The sequence below is a fragment of the Vanacampus margaritifer genome, chromosome 7 (genome assembly GCF_051991255.1).
Source record: "Vanacampus margaritifer isolate UIUO_Vmar chromosome 7, RoL_Vmar_1.0, whole genome shotgun sequence".
NCBI classification, from domain to species: domain Eukaryota; kingdom Metazoa; phylum Chordata; class Actinopteri; order Syngnathiformes; family Syngnathidae; genus Vanacampus; species Vanacampus margaritifer.
Genome location: NC_135438.1, coordinates 13,186,336 through 13,208,567, shown reverse-complemented (window position 1 = coordinate 13,208,567; position 22,232 = coordinate 13,186,336). Strand labels below are relative to the sequence as shown.

At 41.7% G+C, this 22,232-nt stretch overlaps 2 protein-coding genes across 4 annotated transcripts in view; one reads left to right on the top strand and one right to left on the bottom strand.

Moving 5' to 3' along the window:
- ndst3 (N-deacetylase/N-sulfotransferase (heparan glucosaminyl) 3) overlaps positions 1-4,779 on the bottom strand; it is a 57,276-nt gene extending 52,497 nt beyond the window's left edge. For both annotated transcript variants that reach the window (XM_077571331.1, XM_077571330.1), the window contains exons 1-2: positions 4,616-4,779; positions 601-1,781 (exon numbers count right to left, since the gene is read on the bottom strand). In XM_077571331.1, the coding sequence (XP_077427457.1) occupies positions 601-1,599 (999 nt within the window). In that variant the 5' untranslated portion in view covers positions 1,600-1,781; positions 4,616-4,779. The remainder of the gene's footprint in view (positions 1-600; positions 1,782-4,615) is intronic.
- A 16,039-nt stretch (positions 4,780-20,818) lies between these two features.
- Positions 20,819-22,232, top strand: part of LOC144055571 (uncharacterized) — a 36,942-nt gene continuing 35,528 nt past the window's right edge. For both annotated transcript variants that reach the window (XM_077571655.1, XM_077571654.1), the window contains exon 1: positions 20,819-21,137. In XM_077571655.1, coding sequence (XP_077427781.1) covers positions 21,056-21,137 — 82 coding nt within the window. In that variant the 5' untranslated portion in view covers positions 20,819-21,055. The remainder of the gene's footprint in view (positions 21,138-22,232) is intronic.

Below are 22,232 nucleotides of genomic sequence, written 5' to 3'. Positions count from 1 at the left end.
CTTAATCACAGAAGAGTCTCAAAGGACTTTGCAAGTAAATTGTGTTTCTGCAATGCAATGAAGAAAGGCGAATAAAAACAATGCAGCTCAAAATTCCTGGTGCTTTTGTGAAGATTGCAACAAATGTGTGCAACTACTGTAAATGTCCATACAGGGAGGCGCATGGCTTTGTGTGTAGGCCGAGTGTGGCCGCTCAAGCGAGCGTGTGTTGAAACAATAGCTGCCTTGAGAGGTCGACTCTCCTTTGGTTTGCCTAAGAGGAAGAACGTGGGAAAAGAGGAATAGGAGCCATTCATCTTTTCACTTGCTCATTCACTCGCTCACTCTCACCCCTCCTCTAACCCTCTTTCACTCGGTGTCTTTGTCCCTATAAATGGCCTGTAAACTTCCATTTAAGATAATTACTCTCTTGCTGTACGGCAACACATATGTTTCACACACAAACACACACTGCAATTTATGACCTGTCAAGTATTTTGCTGAAGTTTTCAGATTTCCAGGGCAACAGCTTCATATTTATCATATTTGCCAGCACTGTGCAGACATTAGTTACTTTTTGCTAGCAGAATGATTAATTCACCCAGTACCCCCCGGAAATACCTTCACATCCTTGACGTTCATGCGGGTGCCTTCCTTTCCCACAAAAATGTCATCTATATCCACCAAGATATGCCGGTCCAGACCCAAAGTCAGCTTCTTGTCAGTGAGGTAAGAGATGGTGTCTACTAAGATGAGTCTGTGGAGCCAGTAGTTTAGCCCCTGGCCAAAGAACACCCGTCTCACCCCGTCATACAGCCCCATGTCTTGCACTACGGTGGCCTGCAGGCCCAGACTAAAACCAGGCCCTGGATTGTCACCGCTACCCGCCCCTGCTCCGTCCTTGGCTCGGGCGTGCAGCACAGCTTGGTAGGTGGAATGATTGGAGGAAAAGGAGGTCCAGTCCTCGCCGGGTAAGGCCCCGCGGTCCGTGCCGGGTTTGGTTAAGGTGAGAATGGGAGAGCTGGACACCACGCAGCAGTCCCAAAGGGCCTGATTGGTCCTGAGCACTAGTGGGAAGTTTCTGAGTTTGAGCAGAGGCGGGGAAGTCTCCGTGGAGCGGTAGAAGCCGATGATGCCCACCCGGAACTCGGTGCAGTACTGATGCAACAGCTGTCTGTTCCATGTGTCTGCATGTGCATACTTGAGGAGGTTCTCATAAATGATGAGCGAATATCGTCCGCGGCCCTTATCTGTCAAAGGCGGGAGGTCACCCTTCCCTGAGGCTATTTCCATGCGGAACTTGAAGTGCGCAGACTCCAAAATAGCCACAATGTCCTGACCCAGCTGAGAGTACTGCGACTCCACCAGCACTAGCACCGCTGGGTCAGTCTGGACATGCGTGTGAGGCGGATTCGGAGGGTACGGGTACGGGAGTTGGCGGTACGGGGACATAGAGAGGGGCTGGGAGCAGGCGGGCTCGGAGGATTGTCCTATTTGCATGGCAGGTGAGGAGTTGGTGAAAAGGAAGTAGGCGGACAGGAGCAAGGAGACGAGACAGCAGGAGGCCAGCAGCAGGAGGAGCCGGCGTAAGTGACGACGGAATCGCACGGCCACCGTCATGGCGGACGTCTGTTTTCGGAAGGGCCGCTTGGTCGAGTCTGGGGATGGGAGAGCAAGGTCACTCAGGGGTGCATCAAGTGACCATGGCAGGTGGGGACGGGGGCGGTGATGGAGGTCGAGGCACACACGTCATTTTTGAAAAGGTTCCAATCTTCACATGGGCGACCAGTAGGGATCAATACCTGTGAAAAGGATAGAGAAGTGAATAAATCTGAAAGACTTTGTTACTATATTAATCAGATGTGGGCATTCCGTCATTATTGACGGAAGGTCCGTCAATCCAATTCAATGACGGAGGCCTATTTTGCTGACGATTGACACGAAACTTCTAAAAATTGACAAATTTAGCATTGATGGAAGAGGGGTTTTATCCATCAATGTACTTGTCAATGCGTCAATAAATTCAGCAATCCGTCAATAACGGACGTTCCATTTTGGTGACGGATTGACGAATGATGATTTACGGGAACGTTGATGGATGCCCACCGTGAATGACGGAAACATTAAAGGATGCTCATTTTGCTGCGCAATTGTCAAATGACAGATTGGCGGTTTGGCTTGAAATATTGACAAATTGACAATGACGGAAGAGTGTACTGAATGTTGACAATTGCCGAATGACGGACGCTCAAAATTAATTGACGCGCCTACCTCTAATACTTTTAATACTCTGCCCTAACAACACCCGTTGAGATCTTTTGACTGATTAATTCACTGTTTACACATGTAGTCAATATTTGTGTAAAGGTCAAAATTCAGTTTTCTGAAACATTCGGGTTTACCCGTTTGTTTATATGCGTGAGCTGAGGACAGAGTTACACCTGCATACATATTTTGATGTACAGGACGCACGGACATCATCACGCAAATTGGCGTAATTTCCGTTTTTAACTTCTTACGGTCAATAAAGACATTATAGTCATGTCTTTCACTACACTAATAAAGAATTCAGTTTCCTCCTCGATCCAGAAGTGTGGTTCGTTGCTGCGTCATCATGCTTGTTTGCCTCTGAGTATTTGGACTACTCGTATATGTGTCTCTGTATACAGTAGATACACGCTGTGGCATTTTTACCATAGAAACAGAAAATTACATGAAAACGCCACAAAGAAATCAATGTATTCAAGTTAGGCTCATTTGGCGAGTGGCAATGTAAGATGGCCACCATGCATACAAGTAGTTAAGACCACCGTTCTAAGAACGTTCCCCGATACGTTTGTATAACCAAATATTGGGGTTAGGAATGGGGTTTGTTTACCCAAGGGTCTTATTTGGGTTTTAAAAAAATCTGAATAAGAGCATATGTGCTTTCAAAAACAGAATATTGCCAGTATTTGGGTTTTGACATGGTTATTAACTGGATGTAAGCATATTCATTGATTGAGATCTTATAAAGTGGAGAGAAACATCAGTGACATGGAGTCATGTGAAACGGAACAGTAAAGACAATGACACAACAGTGCAAGATACTCGCCATTCATTGCCTTATTTGAAGAATTGCTTAATGTTGTTATATTGTGTCTTGTGCCAGCCTACAAGACCACGAGATTCTTTAAACAATTATCTAATCTGAAAAAAAACCACCCACACAGGCATGTAACAGATATTTATTTTCGTTGTGCCAAGTTATAAAAAAAAAAAATGTCATTTTTACTTTTTTACCTGCCAGTCTGTACTTTTTTGTTTTCATTTACTAAGCAATCAAATCTGTACTTCTACTTTAGTGCAGAGTGTGAGTACGTGCAACAGCTGCTATGTACGCATATGATTGAAAACGACTTGTATCTTTAGGGCTTACCCAACACACACATGCACACACGTGACACCCTAGCAAAAACACAAGTCAATAAACAACAGCTGTCGTGTGTTAATATGTGGGGAGGTGGACGGGAGCGCAACTAATCAGTCCTATAAACCTCTGCAGAGATTCCCTCTAATTGCACCAAACTCTGTTCACTTCTGTCCTATTTCTGAACCTAATCATCTAAAGTACCACAAAATTAGAGTTGGGCTTCTTTCGCCAGGAGCGCTAATCTGAGGGTAGCCTATGACAGTACAAAAAAAAAGGGAGAGAAATTGAGAAATAGAGACAAGGAGGAAAGACAGAAAGCGAGAGAGGGGAACAAAATGCAGGGAATTATAGAGAGACAAAAAAGGATTAGCATCTTAATGTATGTGCCGGGAGCCACAGAGAAGAAAAGATCCCACAGCATATTTTTTGCTCCCCTTTCTCGCCATTCTTCTTCACTCTTGCAACCATTCTTACATGAATAGCATTTTTCCTGAGACTTGTCCTCTTGTTCTTCATCATCAGATGACACAATTCACACTCGAGGGATGAATCTTATACTCTGAATAAGGAATCAATAACTCCTGTTCAGCAGCTCTTGACAAAGTTGTCTTGATTCTCACGATTGGCCCATACATGAGGAAACAAACTTTACGCTTCATTAATTCTTCACGAGAGGAGTTAAACTTGATTACATTATCAATATTGATTCAAATTTTCCACCAAAACCTTTTAATAACCTGTTACTCTCTAGTTGTAGTGTCATTGGATGTCGCATGAGGGCGCTAAAATTAGAGCACAAAGATCATAAGTTTATTACTTTAATACCCTTATTGAGTGATGGAAGAAAAATATGTACGATTTTAGTGCTTTAAATTACACCTTCTTAATTTTAAATAAAGTTCTTTTTTCCCTAACTGAAAAAACAACACTCTTGACTTTGGTTGATAGTTAATCCACAGGTATTTTCAGCAGATGTAATATTTTTAATAACATATTTTAAATTTGAGAGACATTTCTTGCAAACCTGACACTTAGTTCCTAATAATGTAAAAAATGAATACAAATAAAAGTAATCTACGTCTGTGCTGTTGCAGATGCAGCAAAGCAAGAGCGCAACAATACTGAACAAACATCACAGAGCAACGAGGCAGTAATGACTAAAAGAACACAAACAAAACACCAGGTGAATACTCCTCCATTAACCGGTCTCGAGGACCCGCTTACCTCTCGCCGGGCTTGAGGCGCTGCTGCGCGGGGAGGATGTCTGACGGACGACCGGTGAGCGTGATGGTGCTCCGTGTGGGTCTGGTGCTCTGGTCTCCGTGGCGCGCCTCCCCCGTGTGTTTTGGATGCTGTAGCCCTGTGTGCCATCTCTCTCTCTCTCTCTCTCTCCCCCTCTCTCTCTCCCTCTCTCTCCCTCTCCCTCTCTCTCTCTCTCTCTCTCTCTCTCTCTCTCTCCCTCCCTCTCGAGCAGGGGCAGCCACCCTGAATGATGCGCTCGCCCCCCCCCCCTTTATCATTCCTCTCCATTTATCCCACTCTCTGCCTCCCTACGCGCTTCTTCCTCTTCGCTCCCGCCAAGTTGCCTTTATCTCCGCTTTTAAGGCTGGAGATTGGCAGGCGAGCAGACAGACAGGGGAGCACCGATGGTAGGCTGTCCGTTAACGACTATAGCGGCCGTGCGTAAAAAGAGCGCCTACACATAGGAGGAGGCTAGACTAGTGAAGGGGTGGGAGGGGGAAGACTAGCGTGGATGATTGACACAATCACCCCCACCCCCACCCCCACACCACATCCCCCAATCCTCCAGCACCAGCGATCACGGTCCGGTAAGAGCTCACGGGCCGTTAGTTGACGTTAGTGGGATGAAGGATGTGTCATGGGCGGATACGCACCAGTGCAAGTTTACGGCGCGCTCTGCTGATTCCCTCATCGCGCACATGTTGTATTACTCAAAGCATTTCAGAGGGAGAGAAAAATACAACTTTAAAGCACAATGACAGTAAAGCATAAGTAGCCCAATGGGATGGTAACATTGATCACAAAAAATTAATGAAACCTTGTTCTTGCCTGACTAGCCAGCAGGTGTATTGCACACAAAATGGAAAGGAAGTGTAATAGTGGCTTGAGCAGTGGCGTGCACAGATATTTTGGGGGGGCAAGTGCTCCGGGTGGGGGGTGAGGAGGGGGGGGGGGGACTTTTGTGCACAAGAAATATACCTTACTGACATTTCTGAGATAGCGTCACAAGTATATTATATTTCCACAATGCAACTCAATGCAAATGCTTCGATCACCAATGACGTATTGGATTGTTTTTGCCTGTGACTACTAGCATAATACAAACCAGACACAAACAACAATTTATTACATTTTGAAGTCAAAATAATCCCCACAAATCAAATTACAATGATCCAAAGTCCAATGCTTTTCAATGCACGCATCACAGAGAGCTTCTTTTTACCTTCATTAGTCTTACTATGTGGTGGTGATCACGTTATCTATTTTTGAATTAGCATATAGCATTTTAACAATAGGTGGCTAGTATCAGATAATTTATGCTTAGTTGTTTGTGCTGTATGAGACAGGCTACTTCACAACAAAATGATTATAGGTAGGGAATAGAGGGCAAACAAACAATACAATTTAACTGGATTCATAACACAGTTACCTGGCTGGGGTGGAGCAGCAAAGGAAGGAGATGCGTGTGTGTGTGTGTGTGTGTGTCTGTCGCACACCGCGACCGTGGGTAATTAGTGTTCACATGACAAAGGAAAGGAAAGGAAGCGAGCGAGCGAGAGAGCTAGGTCGGGTGTTTGCGTGCAGGGGACGCATATTGTTTGTTTTTTTCACACGCGATTAATCATGCAGCTTTTCTAAAAGATTGTGTCAACATTGACCTGGCCTCAGTAAAGTGTTTATATAAAAAAAAAAAAAAAAAAGGAACTTTCCAAAGGGCACTTTTTTTGAGAGAGGGCAGAGGGGCAAGGGTGTGAGCACCACTAGGGGTCTACCTGTGCACGCCAGTGGCCTTGAGGCTTGAGCCATTATTAAATAAGCCTATTCTATATTGAAAAGTTCAAATATTTCAGCCTCATAAGTCGTATAAGCATAAATACTTTCTGATGACGTAATGATTGTGGAATATACCTGTAGGTTAAACAGTTTTTATTATTTCCATGTTCAAATAATTAGTCAAACACATTACGTTCCCCTTCATCTGGCCATTAGCCTGGGTCTTAAACAAAAGTGGCCAAAACATGCAGAATTAAAATCAAACTGCACTAATAAACTAACCACCAGAGGATGGTGAAACTGCCCAAATAGAAAACAAACTGGCTTTTTTAACAGATGTGCTGATGTGTGACAATGACGATATTGTGGCAGTTTTTTTTTAGATCGCAATGTCGCCGTTATTGTTGATGAAAGAAGAATCTGTTTTTCCAGGTCGTATGATATGTGTTTGATTGACAGGTGACAGAAGAGCGGGTTGTGGTTTCTGTGCATTCAATGGACACATCAGCAGAGAGAAAGATTTGAAGTTTTAGGATTTGAAGCCTCATTCAAATTTGGCAGGGTTGTTAACAACACTCTTCTCTGTGGTGTGTCAAATTTACAAGACATTTACTTTAAGCAAAACAAGACATTCACATACATCTGCTTGAATTGAAAAGTGATCAACATTTTATGCCCTTTTTTTTTTTGTCATATTTTGAATCAAATACAACTCGAGCAGTCATTCCCAAACTTGCTAATTCATGAGTATGGGTTTTACAATATATGCTAACATTAAGCTAATAGACTTTGGTTAGACAAATTAATATGGTTCGGATGTACATTTTTTAATGCAAATCTCATATGTTTTATTTGCCAGTTTTACAGTAAACTTCAACTTAGCGTGACAAATACACAGCTTGAAGCAAGCACGCTTTGGCCTTATTTGGAAAACTGCGTGAGCGAGATTAGAATAGGAGCTACGGAATACTTGGACAAGTATGTTTTAATAACTTTGTGTGTTTTGATTAATTTAAATGTTAAAAGTGGGGGAATGGGTTAAACTATAGTGTAGTGAAAGCATGAAAGCATTACTGCCACGATAGACGTGGGTTCATTTTACATAAATGAATTTCTGGCCAGGCCGGCCCTTTCCTCTCCTTTTATGCCCACTAGTGCCAAATGTCTTTCTGCCAGGCAAAGCATGTCAGTCCAACAGGTTTAACTTGATTAGGTGTTCCCTCTTTCCCTCCTCACTAGTTCATCAATCTCCCCCAAACCCATTTGCACTGACACACACTCTCTCATGCACCTCTCAATGGAGCTAGCGGCCCCCTCATTCACATTATAATGGCCGCACAAAAGGGCTTATTCGGGGGGTGTGCACGTGCTTTGAGAGAGGCCCAGTTGTTAAGATGAAGAAAAAGAGGTGTGAGGGGAAACAGTGGAGCCTCTGGCAAAGTTGTGCAGTCAGAAAAGCGAGAAAAAAAAATCATTTGGCCTTTAAAGTGGAACCTCTTAGGTCGAACAAAATCTGATTGTGGATGCTTTTGGAACTCAATTAGAAGCAAATCATTCAATAGGAGATAAAAATGTGTTTGCTCCGGGGGTTAACTTTTTATTAATGCAGATGTAGACATTATAAAAATGATATGTTCATGGTGGTATTAAGAGTTAGATTACGTCACTGAAGCCCCCACTGAAGGGCGGGTTCTGAAATGCACTGCCTGCCAGTACATTTCTGGCCCTAAAAAGGGTAGAAGCCAAACATTGAAAATACTCTCATTGCGCCTTTATTTTTTATAGTATATTTAGAGGCTGAACTCTAAAAAAAAACTATTTATACGTTCTCCAGGGTATGAAAGGCACAGGTATGGTCCCAAGTTGTAAAAGTCAAAGTAGTCGCATGTATGTAGGGGGGCAAAAAAGACTCCCACTGCAGCCCTATTTTTAACTGTCGAGAACATTTTTTTTTATGATAGTAGTAGTAGTGGTAGAAGTACCAGATGCATGCACACTCCATATAATAATCCCAACACTGAGAAAGCACCATTGTTCACAGTGGTATCATCTAACCTTTTACATAGACTAAGAGAGGAAAAATAAAGACATCAGAGTGAAAACATCCCTACTCAGTTGCTGTGGTAATTATGCAGCATTGCTGAGAAACGGAGCTTGAATGAAATATAGCAGTAAGAATATCATGCCCTACAAGAATGGAATTCAGAGATAATGAAGGTTTTGGACTGGAGTGTGATTGTGTTTGTATGTAAATGAGTGTCAGTGGGTGAAGTGTAATTAGAGATGTTGTTCACCCGTTTCCTCCATATTACAATGAGAAGCACTTCTGCTTGGGCCAAACTGGAAATTGCAAGCCAAAAATGCTAAATGAAATTAAGAGAGTGGACAACTGAAAGCAGCAGTGAGTCATCATCTATGTGAATGACGGAAACAAAATATGACAAAAACTTCAAACATTTGTGGTGGGTGGATTATATTTCACAATGTTTCTTGTCAGCACATTTGGCATAATTTCAAAGCAGCTTCATGTTGTCGCTAACTGTTCTTTATCTTTCTTTGGCGAGTTGGATGAGTTAAGTCTTATAAGTGACGAGAAAGAAACATTTCACAATTTTACAAAGTAGCTGCTCCTTATACCGATGGCATTCGACTTCTCGGTTAAAAGTAATTGTAAATCAGCCCATCCCACAGATGCATATTCTATAAAGGTCTTGAAACTTATACCAGTGGGCATACTGTAGTTCCAACAGCTGGGAAATCAATTTTTAAACAATGAAACAGAACATGGCAAATTCATTTCCTCACTCTTCAGACTCATCATCTGAAGAAAAATTCTGGCATACGTACACTGAGTTGCCAGAGGTGCATTTTTCATTGGAACCATTCTTGTGACAACAAACCGCAAAATGACTGAGACAAATTGCCCCAAACTACCATGTTGGCTAATACTTGCTCTAATTTCAAGTTATCTTAAAACAGAGCAGTGACTGAGGCATGAAAAGATGCCTGAATCTCTCCACTATCGAGTTCACATGATTTGTTGACAGTATTTGTTCGTGTACGACGCTTGTTTCCATGTTTCTCAATGTGCTATTCTCTTCTGTCTTCTCAGACAATACACAACCTCTGACCATTTATACGAAGAAAACTAGTATTCCACTTTTTAGTTGCGACCTCTGGTGGAGAAGAAAATTGCAATGTGACAACTTACCGTGATACAACTAGCCCCGGTCTCCCAAGCAACCTATCTATCTATCTATCTATCTATCTATCTATCTATCTATCTATCTATCTATCCTTCTATCCATCCATCTATCTATCTATCTATCTATCTATCTATCTATCTATCTATCTATCTATCTATCTATCTATCTATCTATCTATCTATCTATCTATCTATCTATCTATCTATCCTTCCATCCATCTATCTATCTATCTATCTATCTATCTATCTATCTATCTATCTATCTATCTATCTATCCTTCCATCCATCCATCCATCTATCTATCTATCTATCTATCTATCTATCTATCTACATTGTGTTTACCTGCCAATACCAACTAAATACAAACCTAATTGTCTTAAAAATATAAAAAAAATTAAAACAAGTCATTGTATATACAAGAAAACAAGACGAGCGTTATTAACCAAACACCAGGTGTTTGTGGTATAATAACGTAAGACCAAGTTAGATCACTACTGAACTAACTGTCAAACATCTAATTGGCAGTATCAGGAAAACTGAAATCTCTTTGAAATAAAATAAAACTAGGGCAGCTGTAAGCTGTAGATTCCTACCAATGTTTCACAGATAATAGCAGAAGAAAACGGGACATTTTTCCGTGTTATGAAAAATCTATTGGATAATACTTGCTTTGAATCTTATTCCTTAAACTAAGTTTCAGGAAGTTTAGGCTTGAGTGTGGGAGAAACACATGTTCAGAATTGTTGTTTTGCTTCAGCTAAGCCACCTTATATTGCATTCTGCAACATAAGAGGGTTCCTTATTTGACAGAGAACAATATCACACAGCAAAAAATAATAGTTTGTGTCTTAAATAGTTCCATCTGAATACAGAGATATACATTCCTTTCAACAGTCTCACTGCTGAGAAAAAAAATGCAAACATCCACATTTCCAAAGCCGCCGCGCGAGAACAACACACAAACAGGGGCGGGTTGTGGCAACGACACACACTTAGAGCTGTCTGACAACAAAAGAAGCGTGGAAAATGTCTTAGCTGCCATACCCAACCGGCGCTTTCACACTTTTAAACAGAGGAGGGCCACAGACGCTTCCCGTCCTCATCAGAGGCTTTGGTTAAATGAGAGAGAAGAGAAGAAGAGTTACTGAATCTCCTCCTCTTCATCTCTCTCCCGGCTGGGAGTTCCAGCTGTCTGTGTGTGCGTGTGTTTTTGGTTTGACTCAATTGGGCTTGAGTGTAAAAAGCAACAGGAAAAACACAGACTCTTCACATCATAGTTGTAAGATGGCCTCTCCAGACAGAACTTTTTTTTTCATGCTTCACTCTCCCAATTAGAAGCAGCAACCCCAAACGCTCATAATGATGCTCAACACAGTCTCAGCTCTGCTGGGCAGCAGCTTGTTGCCTGCTGCAAATGTGTAAATTTAACAACATTCTGCACCAAGATGTTGCTATTTTAATGATTGAAGCACCTTCATATGAGCGTGTGTGTGTTTGTGCGCGCGCGTGTGTTTGTGAGATCGACCTTGCAATGCCTGGAAATGTTGACAGATAGATGTTCTCCGAAGAGCTCGGAGGCTAAGTGAAAGCTGCCCCGACCTCCTGCCTTGTGCACATTAGAGGAAGGTTTCTTTTGACAATGAACACAGTGCCCAAAGACTGATAAGAAAATACGCATGCACATTTAAAGAGAGATATCGGTGCGGTCTAGAATAACAACTCCACTAACGGAACATTACCAGTGCTGTCATTACAATGAGAACATGCAACAAGAAAAATTGCATTTTGGCATAAATAATAGTATTGAATTATTCAACCCACTTTCTTATTCTGCAGTATCATGAGTGGGCAAACGCTGAAATGCCACATTTGTTACATAAAATGGACAGATGTGCCAGGTCATTCGTAGATGAGGTGAAAAAAAGGTTTAAAAGTGTATGTAATATTTTAAATAATATATGATATCAATAATTATTTGTTGGATATTGTTTTAATATGTGTTGCTATACATTTTATAGAATAAATTACTTTCTTAAAAAAATAATTATCAAATTTTATAATTGTACTATTTAGAATTAATGTAAAGGTCCGACTTAAGCCCAATTCACACTGAATGTGTAAAACGGAATAGAAAGCATTTAAGTCTGCGTGTCAATTCACACCAGCTGCAGTGCGGCGCGGATGCGGTGCGTATCAGATGCGGAGCTGCTGAAGGTTTCCGCAAGGTTTCTATTTTTTTCCAGATTCCACATGAAAATGTTCACGAAGCTGAAGAAATTACACGAGCCGGACAGGAAGTCAGGCGTTGGCATCAAGGTAAATCTGGTATTTCAAAATAAAACCATTTGCGAACTTGTTTTTTAATAATTTAAAAAAAAAAAAAATTAGGGAAGCTAGCTAACTGCAAAGCTTGACATGTGTCGGACATTTAAAAGACAAAAAATAAGCTCAAAATAAATTAAGCTTGACAAAGTAACACTATTTAAACACAAAACGTACTTATCCGTGGTAGAAGAGCCATCCATGGTAGAAGTCCCAGAAATAATGTCCAAAAAGCATATTAATGTGAAGACAGGCGAAGTGAGGCTAGTGTTTACCAGTAGCGCTCTATATACATGTTTTTTATTGCGTGAACTTAACTCTCCAGCGTGAACCCCCGTGATCTTGTGGTCTTGTGGGTGCAATATCATTTCAGTTGAATATGAAAAATGAACACGATTTCCTCTTTCAAGCTCAGTCACAAATCTCTGATATTGAACAAATTGTTTTTGTGATTAATATTAGAATATATTCAATATATAAATAAGGTCTACTCTGATTGGGTCGCTATTCTCCTTAATTTAATATGGGAAAAATGCATATGCACTGCAGGTCACAAATGTTTTCATAAAGCACAATAATAATAATGGACCATCACCCATCTGGGAGGCCTTTTGTTCACCTTTCTTTAGAAGTTTAAAACAGTTCAGTGGCCAAAATCCTCTGAGTTACTCATAGTTAAATAAGAAATCAAATAAAATGTCAAATATGTATAAATTCACAGAAGCAGCATTGACACACATTAAAATTGGAAATACGACCACTTTGCTACAATGCTACTATTAGACTACAGGGAAACACAAACAACTAACATTAATGATAAAACACATAATTAGCTAAGACTATATGCAGTTGCCGCCAGTAAATATGGAAAATTAGACCCTCCCACAAAACTCCATTGATAAGGAGAGCGATACACATAACTTGTCTGTAAGAACAACAATGGAGGAAAAATCGCTCCTCGATGTCGTCATTTCGGCAATTAAGGATGACATGAACTCACTGACGTGTGTCACAAATCAGTCATCTCTTCGTCTGACTCCACAGCTCCAATAAGGAGTGGACTTCTCCAGACCCCCACCAACATCTCTCACTTGTTGACTTGACTAAATATTTATCAAGCGTTAATATGCTGCATTTTGTGAAATGCAAAAACACTCAAAACATGTTTTGTTCACTAGATGCGACAAAATGCACTTGACAACAAGACATGCTTATTACAGGCTTTTAATGTATAAAAATAATTATTGGAAAGGTTAGTACATCCTGGACTATCTCACACTCACTGGATAACAGCATTTAATGAAAGGTTTTAGTCCGAAAATCAAGTGTAGTTGCAAAGCTCTATAGAATATTCAAGGACCAAAGTCAACAACAGTGGTGGCTTATGGTGCGTGCGTCACTCATTGAACTACAGGATGTGGCTAAACGTGCCCCCCCCACCCCCCCCAAAAAAAATTCACAGTCTTCTCTCTGTTTTGTGTCACACACAAAACACATGCACGCACATGCTCACAAGGATCATGCACGACGCCCACGCACGACTCCCACATTTCACAAGCCGCAAAAACAAAAGAGACAAGCACCTTCCTTTCACATCACAACACTGATTACAGGCGAAGCCACAGCCAGCATGCAGCAGATGAACATATGCAAGGAAGTCTCCTGTAGTTACACAACAAAAATGAGGGCGGAAGAGTGGCGGGGAACGTTTTCAGGAAGCGCAACAGTGATCGAATCACACTCAAGGGACGGACGAGTAAAGTGATCCATTCCCGTCTCGTTCTGACCTTGTTCACGCCGGCCAAAAACCTGACTTACAAGCCTAAACTGAATATGATCGCTTCTATCTTTGTCTCTATCCGACCCCTCCTCGCCTTTCCCCCCCGCCGCCCTTTCCATGGTAATAAATCGTGCTGTAATTACCCGGCAGGATCAATATCGGTGGCATCACTCGCTCACTCCCCTCCTTAGCTCATCCCCCACAGGGCTGCAGCTGACACTAACATGTTCATCCTCGCTTCCATTGACCTGCCGCTGACAGATCGTCGCGCCCGCTTTCATCTGCAAACATGCATCCTAAAGCACACATCTGGACGCACGCACCTGAATAAACGCGAGCGGATGAAGCCATTTGGCACGGATGCATTACGAAGGCGAGCCGGACGCCGCACCGGGAGGCCATATAGGTCTCAGTTGCTATTGGAGACGTCTCCCCGGCTCAGCAACCAACAAAGACGTGCCATTCTCTCCCAGAATAGCTTGCCAGGCCCCCGTCTAATGAAATAGTGGCCAAGGATGAACATCACATGGGAAGTCACGCAGTGTTGAACTTAGTGTGTTTGCCTTTGACAGAATAAAGAGAAGGATGGTGTGCGTGTGTGCGTGTATGTCCTGGCACATGAGTGTGGTGCCCTGGTTACAATCGTGCAAGGGTAATCAAATGATGTTTAATAGGAAATTTAAAGAGAGCAGGAGCAATTTTCACACTTAAAATTGCTGACTTGTAAAACTTGCTCACGCCCACATTAACACAAGCAAGTGCGTGTGTCAGCAAGAGGGAGGAGGACAGGACTCATTTAAATCAATCTACATTTTCTTGCCTTCATTCAGTGTGAGCGAAAAGGATATTTACAAATGGGTATGTCTCTCTCTCTCTCTCTCTCTCTCTCTCTTTCTCTCTCTCCCTCTCTCTCTGTACAACATACAATATCATTATGATCTTTCATCAGCCAATATGGACGTGTTCTTTTAGGGATAATCTGGCAAATTGATGTCCCTAAACCACATGACATGTTTTTCCATGGTCTGGGACTATGGATGGACCCTACTCAATTTCAGTACATCACCAAATCCATTATTGAAAATAGGCCATTGACAGTAATTCTACTCCTAAAAATGACAAAGCACAGCAGTTTGATTTATACATAAATCACCTACACTGACATGAAACGATAAGACAAGAGATGAACCCTGAATCATTTATCTGCAGGTTTTTATATCCAAATACTTAGGTGAGGAAAATAAAATGATGGAACGTTATGATTGAATGGATTATAATTTCACATTTTGGGCCAGGTAACTTTGGGGGCAAAAGGCGGGTTACACCATGGATTGGTCCGTATATAATTTCAGGACACATATAGGAAGGTTGCAATCACGTGATTCCGGTGGCGCGCGAAATTCAACTGGGGTTCAGGAAGTAAGCAACACCCGTTGAAAATGATGAAAAGCGGCCATGTGAAAGGTTTGGGGGGGATGTCTGGGGGCGGTGGGGGCTGGGTTGTGGTGGTGGCGGGTGTGTATGGGGGCTGTGGGTCGGTGGGGTAAACGGGGGCTGTGGGTCGGTGGGGTGCCTGGTGGGCCTGCCGTGCCCCATTGTGCTGCGTTGGGCTTGGGGCGCGGGCCGTGTTGGGGTGGGGGGGCGCTCCGGGCTTCTGGGTTTGTGCCCTGGCGCTGCCTTAGTTTTTCTCTACTGCAACAATGAAAGATACATCTTGTCAGGTGTGGCCTAGTGGTAAAATCTCAATTTTTACTTCCTGGTAGGCTGCTACGTCAGCACTTCAAAATATGGGCACACTGGCAATTGATCATTTCGCATGGTCAACGAGTGCAGTGTGAAAAGGGCTTTACTCTGGTTGATGGGATGGGATGATGTTTACGAAGCTGAGAAGAAGTTGAAGAGAGGACTTTGACATGATTGAAAATAGAGGCGTTGCTAGGATATCCTTTGTCATGCTGAAAATGAAAGTGTACATCTGGACACGTGCATGCGCAACCACGCACTGGGATGAGACCTACCGAGATGGTGTATGATTAACTGCTCTGTCAGGAGTGGGAACGCTCTGGGGCGGGAAGGGCAGAGGAGGAGGAGGAGCCGAGAGGGATGGGGGATCATTAGGAGGAAGGCCGAGGTCTTCGGCTCTCTGGAAGAGACCGTGCGAGGTTTTGGGAGAGGCTAGCTGGGGCTAACTGTTGTCACTCCAGCTGCTTGTGCTACTTTACAACGTGGATGCACATTTTTAGATGACCCTTCCTGCAAGTCTCCGAAGCAAAATCTGTCTTTACATAATGCAGAGCACAGTCAGATGCGGTGGATGATTGCAGTGCAAGTGTGTAGGTGTGTGTTGGCTCTTACCACAATCCTGCAGTGGAAAAGGAGGCAGGATATTGGTCGGCTGAATCCACTTCCTTTCTCAACAAATCAGAATGGCAAACGCGTACTCACACACTGGACTCACACACACACACGTAAACAAAGTGTGCCTCCTCTATTTTCTCCCATTCGTCACAGGGCTTGTTGTTCTAATACCGTGGATATTTGCTCAAGGTCCCCATGGTGAAAAGCTGGGTTGGGAAAAAAATAATCTCAGCATTCCTCACACAGCACGGGTAGACAGGTATTGGAAGAAAGGGCAGACTGGGCAGTCAGTGTTTTTGTTGTCTATTGCCTTGCATCTACAGTAGTATCTTGGGTCAGGGTTAAAAGATTATGATTTTAGAATGGCAAAAACGCTAGTTAGAAATATGACCCAAAGTTGCAAATGTCCTGTTTTGCTTTTTGCAAGACTTATTTTGAAAAGATGAATTTGTGTTATTTTTTTATGTACACATCTTCTTTATCAGTTATGGTTTCCTTACATCGACAAAGTATTTATTCCAAAAATAATGTTGAAAACATTGCACCTGTCTTCGTATACTCGCTTAAGGTGGGCCACCATTTTTACGGTTGGTCCGTCTTTCCAGAGTTTGAATTCATGAGAACGGGATGTGGATTCATCAGTTCTTACTTATCACGCAACTTCATACACTAAGAAGTCTATAGAGACTTAGTAAATATTCAGCAAGGACAGCTACATATTGTATCTGTTGGGTGGAATCCTCGCATCTCAAAAAGAAGGACTTTTCAGGGGGGGAAACATTATTCAAAAATTTACTAAACACTGTTTGGTTCAAGTTTGTTTTAGACCTTATATTGCTGTCATATACACAATAAATTTGGTCCCACTCCAAATAGTTAAATTTATTCTACATAATTTACTGTGTACTGTTGCGACCAACATCATTATACTACACCAAAATCATGTTCAATCACTAATTTAACATTATTACTACATTATTATGCAATTTTCATATTTAAAAAAAAATCGATATATTATACTTTCGATCAGTCTACACGTGTGGGTGTCATTTTTACGAATTATTCACCAATGTTAAGTGTTGAAAAAGGTTTGGTCTCTTTATTTATGCCATGGGAATGGTTGAACAAACATGCCGTTTTTGAGGTCTCCTGAAAAGTGCAGATTTTGGAAATATAAATTTATTAGCCCAATGCTAGCGATATGCTATTTTATATGTGGAAAATAATCGGAAGCATTTACAGTTCCTTTGTGGCTAACACAATTCCTCGATCCATTTTTAACAACACAGACCTACTCAAATGTTTCAAACCTATTTTCACTCATTCTTGTTTAAAAAATAAAATAAAATAAAAATAAAAAAAGATCTAGGCTCTCAATCTTATACTGTATATGACTTAATGCCCATGAGATTGAGGGAAGAGGGAAGACAGTGGAGCGTTCAAGAGCGTTAATACATTTGTTCCCAAGCTATTTTCAACACTTTAAATTGGTTAATAATGTGTAAAGATAACAGATGACATGGCAACAGACCCATTCTAGAGCACCTGCAAAATCCATTGCTCTGTGTGATCTGTCTGTTTTAAGATGGTTAAAGTTTTAGACTGTGGACAAACGCCAGTCTATTCAATGTAAACTCAACGCAAAGTCATAGTTTTCCTTTTGAAGAAACTCCACCACAGCCTGCCTGCATCTTCTGATTGTCCTGTTTTACTAAAAGCTGATTATTTTTGAAACAGCAGGTTAAACGTGGACGTTGCTGTATGTCCAATGTGCCAAATGTTGCCTAGTGTTGCATCACTAATACCAGTGCAAACATATGTTGCTCCCCTTGACTTTGTGTGTCCTGAGCTATTGACCTGATTAGCTTAAAAGAAAATCAACTGAGAAATGTCATCTGTAAAGAAATATAAAGAGATGAGGTGTATACTAATAGGAGTACCTCAAGCATCCAGGGTCACACATTCCATCAAATCTATATAACTCTTGCTTTGACATCGTCTAATGATCCCTAAACGTTTGAAGCTCTTCAAATGAAAATTGTGACTGGTAGAGCAAGAAACTATAAAAATGAGCAGACTTTACCTTTGATCTAATCTAGCTCTGCTTACTTGTTACAGATATCCCTTTATACCGAACAGAGCTTTTGTTTCTATGAGAAAAGGGAGAGAGAAAAAAAGCAGTTGAATGTTCAAAGATCAGTTGAAAATTGCACCTGGCATAAGGCTGAAAAAGTGCATGTACCGCTCATGACCTCAGCTACCTCGACTATCTTGGATCAAACTATGACGGAAAATTCATCCATCCATCCCTCCATCCAGTTTAAACTGTTCACCCCTGTTGTGGTTCAAAGGTGAGCGCATCACGGCAAGGCCGACATGCTAACCATTAGTGCCACCAATGCTGGAAAAAGTGACAAACAGAAGAACACCTAAGAGTCTGTCTGCACTCGTCCAGGAGAATTTTTCTCAATTCATTGTTGGCTGTGCTATCCCCCTTGAAAATAAATAAATAAATAAAATAAGTCAGCTGAGATAAGCTCCAGTGCCCATGGTTGTCGTTGATGTCGCTAACAGGTGTGTTCTTCTTAACAGCGCTCACAATGTTTCTGTCATCAGCTGCTGCCGTTTCCCTTGATCTATCTGTTCCTGATCTATCCAACAGCTGTTGCTGAGTACACCAATGGGTTATCTCTTTTACAGGTTTTTTTTCAAATGGTAGACTTCATAGAAGACAAAACCCAAAACTTAAATTGAGCGCAGAAATGTAGCGCTGTTGTTTGACTAAACACTTCTGGCAACAAAACACACTTGTTAGTCCAATAATAAAATTGTTTTGCTCAAGTGAAAAATGAGTGGGTTCAAACACAAAATCAAAGTTATGTATCAGATGCAGATGAAAATACCTGGAAATAAAATCGTCTCGTATTCCTCTTTTAATGGCAGACCCAAATGTTTTCAGTCTACACCAAAAATAAAGGAATTGGCCGCTCTGATCCACTCCTTTTGGAGAGGACAATATGTGTGTATCTTATTTATTACATATCACAATTTGGTAATTGTCATATTGTTTCTACAAATCAGTACTGTTGGTCAGTCCACACGTGTGGGTGTGGTTTTTGCTAAATTTGACCACATGTTGAAAATGGCTTGCGCTCTTTGACGATGTAATATTAACGGCTGAACAAATTGTGAGGATTTTGGAAGTATGAGGATTCTGCCAAACGCCAGCAATATAGAGTTATTTATTCATGTACAGTTGACTCATATAACTCCCACATGGTTGCTCTCATTCTGCTCTTTTTTTTTTTTGGGATGATACTCTTGATATTAAGGGATTCTCTGATATGTTGCTGCAGTCAACTTTGCTGCTGTAAAACCTGAATTTGACTTGTGGGGAATTAATAAAATCCTATACAGTGGAACTCCAGCTTGCAATATTAATTTGTTCTGTGAGTCCGTTTTGAGCAAAGGAAATCATGGCAATTAAATGTAGTCATTTTAACCTCAGAAGGTCCGCGACCCTTGTGAGGAATAAGCAGTTCGGATAATGGCTGGATGGATGGACCTCCAGAAGGAAGTTTTGTTGACCTTGTCTTATGAGTGTGTAATCAAAAAATGATAAAGTACAACATAGAAATAGATGGAGTTGTTTTGAAAAAATAATATGGCGTGCTAGCATGGTTTGCTAGCAAATCACTGTGCAATGTCTGAGCATTTTTTGAATATTAGCCTTGCTTAGACTGTTATCAGCAAGTGCTTTCATTTCTACACTCCGACAATAACTTTTCTACTCTACCTATTCAAATTTTAGATGTTTGCTTCATCAAAGTGCCGTCGTCAAATAAAGGCTAACTAATCCAATGTAGCCTTTTAATCTTTTATCACCATCTCTTTTTTTTGTTATCATCCAAAACAAAAAAAGGTTATCTGCTCATTATTATTTTTTTTTTACAAATAGCACAATGGATAAAAAAAAAAAAAAGAAGTCAATGTATTTCCTCCTTGTGTGTTCTTCTGTTCCGAAGGCTCAGCAGACTACGAGTTCATAGTGAAGCACTTCACTTCCTTCAGTAGTATGTGTTTTTCTTGTTGCTGAGGGTCGCTTATGAAAGGCTATTATTTGCCCACTTCACCTGCACTGGCCTTGGCGCTGTAAATCACCAGCTACCACTTAGCTTACTAACACCCTATTCACAAGCCGGCCACAATAGATCCACAACACGTTCATTCAGCCGTCCCCTCACTGCCACCCCCTCGTGCTATTCAACGTTCCCTCCACCCGCCGTCCCCTTCGTTCTCAGGCCTCCCTCCCGCCACGCTAAGCTGCCTTCTCTGCTTCTACTTCTTTCTTCTGTATTTCTTCCTCCCCCAACTGCAACCCTTGTCCATGGTTTTGTCTTGTGCAGGGGGCAGCACTTTCCCATGCACCTGCCAGCTCGTAAAAGCATGCACACGTGCGCTGCTTCCTTTTAGGTATGGCAAAATCAAAAGCAATTTTCTCACCCTTTGAACGAGGCTTTAAAAGTGCCGCTGTTTGTGCTTGAAAACAAAGACAACAAACAGCTCCCTCCGGGAAGACCGGCGTCACTTTTGATTGTTCTTGTCATCTTTAAACAATCTCCTCTTTGCAGTTTGCAGTTTCACTGGTCGGGGTGTTAAAGTGGTGAAAAGAAACACAGCTCCACACGCACCTCCTACTCGAACATGTGTGCAAAGGACACCAGCGTCGAGTGTCAGGTGCGATCATCTCCAAGTATGCGCAGCCTGCATGCAGCAGGTGTAAGCAAACGAGAGAGAGAGGGAGAGAGAGAGCGACACGAGATAGGAAGAGAGAAAAGTGCCAAGAAGTGATTTATGACCTGAAAAGACAGATTAACTCCACTGGCTGCCTAAGTGGCCCTGAAACAAGCTGAATTACAGCCTGGACCAGGAGGAGAGGAGAGGTGGAGAGATGGAGGAGGAATGAAACTGAAAGGTCAGCGCTATGGCAGCACTGAGAAAGAGAGCAGATGACAGGATGGAAGAACGGATTGTCACGCCGGAATTGGAAGATGAAAAGGTCAGAGGTAAAGAGGAAAAGATGGATTGAAGACTACCGGGGGAGAGGGGCGGGGGTTTGTCCAGGAGTATTTTGCAGGTGGCTGTCAAGTTTTTGGGTGAGATAATGAGGTCATATTAGTTATTGGCAGGAAAAGCAAACAGTGGGTGAACTCTTGTCTGACCTTCTCCATGGCAAAATATAACAATCCCAGGGGTTTTCAACTAAATGGAATTAAAACAGTCATAATAGGTGAATTTCTGCACTTACACTAAACCAAGGGTCTTTGGCTAAAATGTGACGTGGGATTCTGATTAAGGCAAGCCATTTTAAACTAAAAAGAAAAAAAAACTTCTGTGCTGGCATGTGAAATTTATTTCTCATCATACCTCTAGCAATTGTGAAGCTAAATTTGTTGATATTGATTGCTAGCTTACGCTCATGCTGACTTTGTGTGTGCTCATGTAATGCATGCCAGCACTCGCTCTGCATAAGTCAAATCTCAATTGTTCCTTAAGGGAAGCCAGCCAGGGCATTTAGCCTAACATTTGGTACTATGTGCCTTTCAAGCAGGGAGATTCTGGTCACGTGTGTCCGGACCACAAAACTGATTAGACACCTATTGCTCATTTCAGATTTCAGGTAATTACAATACATTGTAAGAGTGGCTCGATATTCTTTAATGTTTTATTATTTATTATGTTTAAGAAGGCATTTGTGTTATTTCAAGCACTGTAAGAGCCTTGGATATTTGTCAGCAAGGGGAAATTAAAAGGGTAGAAATGTCTTTCATAAATCAAATGATTAATATTAACTGTTGACAAGTGTGGGTGGTTGGTTATTGAGTGGAGATGCCTCATCCCTCATCTGCAGCTTATCAAGTTACCACAAATGTAATATTTGAATACAGTATGTACCATAAATAGGTATCCAAGGTGATTTTGCTGACTTGTAGAAGGGTAAAGCGTAAAACCACATTTATATGCTTTTGAATAAGATCCAGAAGAAGAAGCAGTTGGTTCACATTTATTTTCAATGTGACATCACCAAACAGGGGCCTGAAATGCATATTACAGCATTGGCAGACATTTTCTCAGGATGAAAAGACACACGAGCACATTCA